Raw genomic sequence first — 10,115 nt, forward strand, 5'->3', positions numbered from 1 at the left:
TGAAGAGCAAGTGGTGAGGATAGAACAATTAGAATTAAAGTACTGGTTATTAAGACCAACCTAAAATTCTCCATTATATGGAAGTGACATTTTTGCATACTGGTTTAGAGGTAAAGTCCACTGCAACAACTTCTTAAATATGTGCTGTAGTGTTTGCAATGCAAACAAGCTTGGACTGCAGTCTTCAGTCCAGTTGTGTCTTTAGTGCAGTGTACATACTTGAAAAATTTAATATCTTTTTCTAAACATCTACTACCAGCCAATAGCCAATATTACTCAGTTTTGCTTAACATCACTTCTGCTTTTTCTTTTTTGCAAAAAGCATTTTGTTGTAGATAATTCTTACTGTCTTACAGGAAAAATGAAAATACAATCATAGCTTAGCAAAATGCTTAATATTAAAATTTTAAACAATTTATTCTTCTAAAATCAGGACAGCTTGACTGCACTGGGAGTGGGAGGAGGAAACAATTGTCCACCCGGGCAAGAGACAGTAAGTATTATGTAATTTTTTTGCTATATCTTTTGTACCTGTTACATTGTATCTGCTTTTGAAAGCATGTCTTTCTTTTAGCATGATACCAAGGGCATTTTTTTTCTACTGTAGACTTTAATTCTTACAAAGATGTTCATAACTGTATTACTGCATTACTTCTGGGTTTATCAATCTTGAAAAACAATATAATAAAATTTTGTTGAATATAGTTTTTTTTTTTTGCTTGGATATTGAGCCAAATAGAACTTGACAAATCTTTAAATTTTACACCAGAAGAAAGTCCACTGCTTTAGGTGTAATTGTGAGTGTTATACATTCTTCTTTGGTTCTGAGGTGTATTTCTTATATCCTGTTAGGGTAATTTTTCTGATCATATTTTGACAGAGAATATAATGGCAATTTCCACATTTTATTTGAATTGCCAGGCTTACTAAACCAGTTGTATTACAGGACACATTGGTATATTAATTTCTTATTTTTGAAAGACAGATTTGATTGGTTTGAAATGTTTGTGGCAGTTTCCATGTGACTGAATTTTTGTAATTAAAAAAAAAAAATACAGCATTTGCACCAGAAGTATCTTGCAAAAGACCCGGCAAAAAAAAGTAGTTCTTGCTCTGCCTTTCATTGTTTCTCATGCTGCCAAGTAATTAGTGTTGCATTTCTACATTCATTTTGGGTTTTGGGTTTTTTTACCTTGAGTGACCTCATGGTTTTCATGAGATTGTCACTTAAATGGACACTGTTGGAGCACCTCTTACTGGACATGGTCATGGTGCTCATTAGTGTGGTTTAGTTTGGTTCTGTTCTACAGTTCATATTTCTGTACTGCCAACATCACCTGTAATTACTGTTAGCTTTCCTAATGCAGGGAGGAGAGTTATGATAAAGCACATTTCATGGTTTAGCTTCTTTATGTAAATTCAGGACTACTGAATGCATATTTAGGTAAATTTCCAGTCTACTGAAAATTATACTGATACTAATTCTTTGGTGCTGACCAGCTCACAAATTGCCGTGTAAAATTTACAATGGTAGAATCACTTCCATCTTTTCCCATTCATAACTGATTTAATCTCTTTAATTGGTGACATGGAATTATGGAAATACAAGTGACATTGGCTATATTTCTACACACGCAACTCGCAGGTGATCTTGCTCAAAGCAGAAATACAAATATAAAAAGCATTGTGGAATTCAGCAGTCTTAAAATTTAAATGCATGCATGAGTATTAAAAAAATAAGGGTTTTCTCCTGTCTGTATCATCATAACTTTGCTATCTCCTTCAATCCCATTACCCCTCCTATTGCTCCTAATGATCCCTGTTTCTGACCTCTACTTACAATTTATTAGAGGAATATGAGGTGAAGATTGTAGGTAGGGAAGCAGCATTCTGTGCGTGTAAAATAGGTCATAATTTTGCTCTTCACTTATGATGAGGGAAGTGAGCAATTCCGTTATTCTTTCAGTTCATTTGTTTTCCTTTCATGCTTCTCTGCTCAGAGTTCACTAGGACAGATTTTTGTTCATAGGGCATAGGAAATAAATAAGAAATTGTACTTGATATTTTCATATTCAGGCTAGAAAGCAGGCTTCTAGTAGTTTATTATATGTAGTATCCATGATCCTGATGACTGTTAGTACTTTTTTTCATAAAAGTATAGCTGCACTGAATTTCATTGTCAAATAGGTTTATTATGTCAAATGGAATATAAATGTATTTTTTGCAGATATTTATAAAATTGCATATCCAAATGCTTATTGCAAAACAAAACAAATGAAAAATAGAAAAGAAAAAAGAAAAAATGGAGTGATCAAAGCAAAACTTTGCAATGTCTTTTTGTATTAAATTTTTCCTTGGAAAAGCCGTCATACTGTTGAAGTATTTATTCAAACACATATGCTTCATGAGCACACAGAGAATGGGATCTGAAGGTGGTGTAACAATTCTGAGAAAGTGACTGTATGAAGTTTTTTTTTCCCTTTTGCTTCACAAGCAAATTGCTTATAAAACTAACAGCTGCTGTTTTGAAGCTAATCTTAGTGAATTGAATGTTCTTAACCATTTCTGCAATCCCACAGTCCTTTATCTTGCCTCTCCTGCTGCTTTCCCACCACCCCTGATCCCATTAGCAAAACTTGAGGCAGCCTCAGCTTTTACCAAAGTGCAGCTTTGGTTTCAGCTGCTTTTCTGCAAGAGGAAGTGAATGTTGCGCTTTTTTCTCTGTGGCATGGTTGTGATAAAGCTGTGGTGTTCTTATCTCTCTTTTAGGTAGTGGCTCTTTATGACTACACAGCGCATCGATCAGATGAGCTAACCATCCATCGCAGTGACATTATCCAAGTGTTATACAAAGATAATGATAACTGGTGGTTTGGCAGCCTAGCAAATGGACAGCAAGGCTATTTTCCAGCTAATTATGTGGCTGGTGAAAGTAAGTTTACTGCTGTCTTCCTGGTATACCGGTGTGGGTTTAACTGATGCTCCAAGATTTTACCGTGCTGTTCTACTTGTTGTTCCGAAGATAGGAATTTATGTAGTACACACGTGGCATAATGATGACTTACTGTGGTGCAAAAATTGTATTAAGTTAGCTAACCATTGCACTTTCAGCTTATGGAATAATTCAGCTTACTACTGACTTAATTATCTGTCAGCTGGATTGATCCCTTGTCTCTTCTAATACAGAGCCACCTATTTCAGGCCCCAGCTTGGCAATGTTTTAGGACACATCAGAGCATTTCGCAAACGTCTTGGGGTTTTGTCTTAGGCAATTTCCATTAAATCTAGCTTTTGTACAAACTCTTAATTTTCCCCCACTCTAATGGAGAATGTTCAGTTCCCAAGTATCTGGATTTCAGTATGAAGTTTTAAAAGAACTTTAATGGTTAAATCTCACATTTGAGCACTGGAGTTGCTTCCAGGTCCTTTTCATTAAAATAGTTTTGATTAAACTGATACAGACTAACCTAGATGAATTTGAGCAAATAATATAGAAAGCATCCTACTTAGTCCACTGCTGTAAAGATGCTCAGTGTGCTGGTATAAATATCCAGCTTGTGGACACAGCATGTGGTTGCACACTACAAGAAATTCATTTGCCTTCCTAAACTATCAAACTATCAGTTATACTGATATTTAGAAATCTTTTAACCCAACATTTCTCAAGATGGTTTTCCCCATTTTTTAGTTCCTCCCTGTGTCTTTAAAGTGAAATCCAGTATTTGAGCTTCTTTCCTAAAAAACACTTGCACATAATACTGTGCTCACTTGATGGGGTCAATTAAAAGTTAGGTTGATTATGCCCTTTCCTACTGTCTTCTCCTTGAACATCCTGTGCACTTTGCCCTGCCTTTCCTCCTTGTAAGATACCCCAGAGAGAAGTCTGAAGGAAGAGTCTTCAGTGAGGGCCTTAAAAAAGTGTTCTGAAAAACAAAGAAAGACAAAGCCTAAACAAAATTTTTGAGGCAGTTGTACAATTGTGAAAAAAAATCTCTGGTAAATAATTTGCTATTGCAGTTGATGATCGTCTTATTGAATCAAAAGAAACATGTAAGATACATTTGTTAAGTATCCACTGCTTTCTAACAGTATGGACTTTGTTCTTAGGTAAATGTTTGAATGGTTTTATACAGTAACCAATATATAAATCACATTTAAATCTAAACTTGCTAGTATAAATAAAGGTTTATGGGATAAATTTTCATAAATTCTCATACATTTGTCTTCAAACATTTTTCACCTGGTTTTGTTCACATACTGGTTTTGGCTAGATTGTAACATCATGGTAGTTCACAAATTCTTTCATAGCTCTAATAATGGTGAATTATGGTTCCTCTTTTCAGAAGAATATGAAGAACAAGCTTCAGGATTAATACCAGATTCTGCTCCTCTCCTACCAGAAGGACCAACAGAAGCAGAGGAAGGTTTTCTGACACTAGATAAGGTAATAATTTGAGAAGGAAGGATTCTGTAAGTAGAAGTAGGTTGTCTTTTGTGTGCCAAATGGACTGTATTAATTTTTGAGCCTTTATGTAAAAAATTCTTATGTGTAGATCTCATTCCAGGCAAGTAGGTATACTTCCAGTAGAAGTTTATCTTGTGTGGAATCAGCTGTTCCATCATGTGGCAATTAAATATCCTGCTTACTTCCACCATTCTAATGGGTGGCAAACCTCCCATTGACTCCAAGTTTACAGAGGTTATGTGTGCATAAGCATTCCTCTTTCTGTGATTTTTGTTAGTCAGAATATACAATATGTACAGAAGAAAAAGAAACAGGACCCAGGTTTTAGTCCAGAAAAGAAATGGACATTTGATTTTTATGGACTGGGGTTTTTTTCCCCTGAATTTTAGAGATTCCACTATATGCAAAGCCGGCCAATTAACTCTCTCTTCTTCAGAGGATTAGAAACTTTGCATGCTTATGTTTCCCTTCTGTGAAATAAAACTAATGATTGTCTTAAAACATGGGATATCTTCTAAGAAAAAAAGTAATTAAAAATTAGTTCAACAACTGTTAGAATTTAAGAAATTTTTATTTCAAAATGTTTGTATCCTTAATAAGTGTACTTTCCACAACTTTCATTTTCATTTACTGAGATGGTACTAACACAACTACTTTAAAAGTATTGCTCAGATTTCTTTCAAATTATTTGACCATGTACTTTCCTAAAATTGAATCTAATATTTTGTATCTGATTTGCAAGACTCCAAGCATATTCTGTGTTGCTTAGTTACGACTTTTGGGGACTTCTCAAATGATTCATCTAATCTTTGCTCCATGGTGTATACAATCATAGAATTATTTAGGCTGGAAAAGACATTGCAGTGTTCAAGGTTAGAACGCTCAAGACTATTTCTGTTGACCTTTTTTGTGCAGCTTCTGTTTTTAGTAGGTGAATATAGAGATAGCATTTAAGAAGTTACTGAGATTACTCACTTGGCAATCTTGTTGAAGCTGGCTGTCTTCTTGAAGCCAACTGCTACAAATTGAATTACTTGTTGTTTTGTTCCTAACTATACTTGAAAAATCACTAGTAGTAGTAGTAATTAATCTGAAGTATCCTTTACATCTCTGTAGCTGAGAAATTCCTAGGCAAACCATTGTCCAGGAAATGCAAGGGTGCTCTACTTACAGATACTTCTATAAGGGTAGACTGGAATAAATACAGGAAAAATCACATTACTAGTGATTTCTTTAATTTATTGTGTACATGGCTAGAGGCAAGGAGGGTATCCCAGAGGATGTTTTTGAAATCACCCAGTTTCACTCATACCTGGATTAGAAGAGAGAGAGAATGCTGTAATACCTATTTTTATTAGACTTGGTCATTGTTATCCACATCTGTTTTTCTGTTTTAATCCGGTAGGAATTTAGTCAGTTTACTGTATCGCAATACTTTTATGTACACCAGCTGCTGTTACTAACATTTGCAACCCATATTTGTTATTCAGCTTTGTGAGAAGCAACATTCGATTAGTTTCGATTGCTTAGAATTTCTCAAGTGTCTATGGCTGACATATTTTTCTAACACTAGTATTTTTATTACTGGTAGTACTTGTTTTAGTAACACTGAGTTTTAATATTATTTAATTAAAATGAAATAAATTCAATTCCTAAATTGAATTCTATTTCTACCTTGAGTTACATTATCTACATATTTAATTGTTAGTTGGAATTTTGTAGTAGTCTACAAGAAAGACATAATGAATCAAATGTACAATATCAGTCCAAAACCAAGCAAATACATTGCTTTTCTTCTTGCACAGCAGCCAAGGGTAGTACAAAATCATAGAATCTAGAGGGAAATTGTGAAACAGGTCCTAAAAAAATTATATAAGGGGATGTACATACGAGATTAAACTAGCAAAGAATGAACACTGGAGAGGGCATACAAAGTAATACCTGATGTGAAGTCAATGCACTCTTCTTTCTTTCACTTTTCTTTCCTTCTGCTGTTAAACAAGATCAGGGAGCATTAAGCTGGAATGGAACACATCTACTATTGGTAGAAGGAAATTTTTGTTTATGCCATGCTTAGTTATCCTGGTGAACTCAACTACTACAAGACACTATTAATTGTGCGCTTAGGGATTGATTGCCTTAATAACACATTTTAGGCTGAGGTAATGGCTCAGATTTCAAAAGCATTGGAATGACTGGGAAAGACGATTTGATGGATTTATTTAAATTTCAAGTCACATCAGCACTGTATAAACCATCAAGAGGATAGTGACTTTAACCAATGAAGAATCAAATCTCTGTAATACTTATGATGCCTTGAAATGTAGTAGATTTACAAAAGCTGCAGAGTTCTGCATAGAAGAAACAACTTGTCATTCAGCTGTTTGCCAGAATGAATGAAAGTTTTACAGGGCTTTGGCTTTAGGCAATACCAGAGACTTCTGAGACAAAACTGCTAAGATGACCACTGATGGGGCTCATCGGTTATGGCAGTTCCTGTCTTGCAGCAGTGACACAGCAACTTTTCTTCCTATTCCTTTCACTTTTTTTCAGTATAAGACCTGATGAAGGGAAATGCCAATTTCCTTTATATGGGAGATAGAAAAATATAGTAAAACCCTGCATTTTGTTGGGGTTTTGTTTGCTTTGTTTTTTTTTTCTTGCTTTGGCAGAAAAGCTTTTATTTTTTTAATCCAAAAATACTTACTGAGTAATTAGGTTGTTGCTTAAGTTGTTGACACAAGCAGTAAAATATAAATCAATTTTTTAGTTGGTTTTTTTTTTGGACACAAGAATGTTTTCCCAAATACTTAGTTATACCTCGGTCTGCTATATCTATTGTTCTTTCTGGGTTTTTTTGAGGATTACTCAAATGTTTAGCACTGTTAAGACTGCAAAACAGTTACTGTGAAAATCATCCTAGCAATTACTTGTGAGATTTTGGTACTGTTCAAGACTAAATAAGGCACTTAAAATATTGACTATGACAATGGTTTTAATTACTGAGAATATCTGATAGTCTAATTAAGAATAGTTTTAAAACTGCAGATATTACACATGCATATCTAGCTAATCGTCAGGGCTTTATGAGTGAATAAAGTGGAATTATTAACATTAGAAGAGGGTGTAATACTTAAGATCCAATATTGAACTTTGCAAATAGTTTCTAGAAAAGCTTTAGTTCAAAGAACTTTCTTTCAAAATACTTTCTACCATCAGTTTTGCATTCATAACAATAATTTTATGCAAACCTTGTTTTCCTGCCGTAGGAGTTACTTAACTCCTGAGCCACAAAATTAGGTCATAATCATCTTTAATTACAACATGCATGTAAACTGCCAATTGAAATTTCATGGAGTGAAGTTCTCACTGCACTGATGAAGAATTCCAAGAAATAGAGATGGATTTATCAACTGGCTGCTCCAGTTAATGTGTTGTTTTCAGGTTCCTTAACTTGAAGGTGGAAAGGACAGCAATTCAGATAGGGTTCTATTAGAAGCCATAGTGTTGGTTTTGCAAAATTTTGGCCAATCAGAAACATTTCAAAGTCAATAGAGCGTCTTTTTTTTTCCCCAGAAGTTTTCTGCTGGCTATAAGATCTTGTGAACCTGTTTTATAATTCAATGGCCTCACTACATGAAATACATGTAGCTGGATTCTGAATATTAAATATGCAATGCCATGTTACATGAGAATAGTAGGAAGTAGTAATAGACAAAATAGTAAATTTTAAACTTCCATTAAAAGTGTAAGAAAGTATTCTTTCTGGTATGTTTATCTTTGGAAAATTATGTCAAGATGTAAATAGAAAAAAAAAAGAAAAGGCTTACTGGCAAGAACCACATTATTATTGCACAATTTGAATAATCTACCCAAAGGTCATCAAAACTTGATTCCATGTATATTTAAACAAATTTAGGGATTATCACTGTTCACATAAATAATTCATGGTCTCACTCTTCTTCCCCTAGAGGAGGTCCTTGTCAGAATTTGTGAATACTTAACCCAGTGTGTCTGAAACCAACCTGCCAAGCAATTGATGCTTTTCCCCTGGGCTTGAGCTGTTTACGTGAGGGTGATTTTGTGGGCTTAAAATTTATTTATTGAATCTAAATATTTAAAAAGCATGGAAAGCTTGTTCCACATTTCAGAAATAATAGATATAAGTTTTTCTATTAGTTTCATCAAACACTTTTATTTTATAATTTGTACTGTTTCTCTTTTCTCCATTGACGTTACCTTTCTTCAGGTTACAGGGGAACACTTCAAAGACTGATTATCTTTTAGGAAGAGGAGGGGGAAATAGGAAGATCTGATTATGCTAATGAGGGGAGTACTAAGGAATTAATACAATGAAACTCTTGCAGTGAATAGAGCTGAAGACTTTTGACACATCATGAAGTCTGTTCATTTTCAAGGTTCAGGGAGATAGCAGAAAAAAGTGATTTTCAATTGAATTAGAATGTATTGTAGTGAAGTTCATAATTCTGAGCTTCATTCCTAGGTAATATGATTACAGATCTCTCTGCAGGTATCGACAGGTATCTCTCTGCAGGTATCTGGGCTGAAAGAAACTGCTTTTCTAGAATCAATCTGCAAAGCTACTGTCTAGTCTTCCACATATATTGTTTAATAGCATTATAAAATAGATATTTCTTTATAAATCCTACTTTTGAAGTAGTAATTACTTTGATTATTCTTTAAGAAATCATTCATCTGAAGGAAATGTTACTATGGCACTATCTATAAGGAATGGGCCATTTTCTTAATCTTTACCCAGTATTAACATATTTTAGCTTTTGAGTTCTTAAGTTTCCTATTTCTTAGTACTCTGTTTTTCCTTTAAAATGCAGTTTGTACTGTTTGAGATAGAATCATAGAATGTGAAGGGGTTGGAATGGACCTTAAGGATCATCCAGTCCCAACCCCCTCTGTCGTGGGCAGGGACACCTCCCACTAGACCAAGTTGCTCAAGGCTTTATCTGACCTGGCTTTGAACACTCACAGGGTTGGGGCATCCACAACTTTCTTGGGCAACCTGTTTCAGTGTTTCTCCACCCTCACAGTAAAAAATTTCCTCCTAATATGTAACCTAAACTTCCCCTCTCTCCATGTATACCCATTATTCCTTGTCCTGTCATTACAGGCTGTTGTGGGAATGGTACTCCCCAGTTCAGTGCCCCCACTGAGGCTCTCCCAATCCACACAGCACTCTCTTGCTCCCACTTCCTTCCCCCTTTCCACTGCACCAGAATGAAGTTGAGAATTGGAGGCACAAAAGGTGAAGATCATGGGTTGCGATAAGAAGAATTTACTGTAAACAGCAATGAGATAAGAAAATGAACAGTAGCATCAGCAATGTTAATAACAAAAGTGTACAAAAGAGAGTGATTCACATCCAGAGATGATCTCTGTGGAGTCTGCTACAATAAATTAGTGCCAGATGGCTTCTCCCCACCAAGTTTTGGACTGGAAGGAACACCCTTCTCCAAGAGAGTCCTTTTTCCCCCACCCCTGGCAATGCTGTGAGGTCCTATCACATTTGGATCCTGGCTCTGCCCTCCCAGCTATTGCACAACATTTAAGCCTGCCCTGGCTGAAATCAGGACACAGAAAAGGAGTCCCCCTCCAGCTTCTCTGTAGGCCCTCT

The 10,115-nt window shown here is 35.2% G+C and overlaps 1 protein-coding gene across 2 annotated transcripts in view; it reads left to right on the plus strand.

Annotated features, from left to right (window-relative positions):
- Positions 1-10,115, plus strand: part of AHI1 (Abelson helper integration site 1) — an 84,740-nt gene that overhangs the window by 65,263 nt on the left and 9,362 nt on the right. For both annotated transcript variants that reach the window (XM_031060853.1, XM_031060854.1), the window contains exons 21-23: positions 434-493; positions 2,770-2,932; positions 4,344-4,444. In XM_031060853.1, coding sequence (XP_030916713.1) covers positions 434-493; positions 2,770-2,932; positions 4,344-4,444 — 324 coding nt within the window. The remainder of the gene's footprint in view (positions 1-433; positions 494-2,769; positions 2,933-4,343; positions 4,445-10,115) is intronic.

This window comes from Geospiza fortis, unplaced genomic scaffold (assembly GCF_000277835.1).
Source record: "Geospiza fortis unplaced genomic scaffold, GeoFor_1.0 scaffold217, whole genome shotgun sequence".
Taxonomy (NCBI): Eukaryota; Metazoa; Chordata; class Aves; order Passeriformes; family Thraupidae; genus Geospiza; species Geospiza fortis.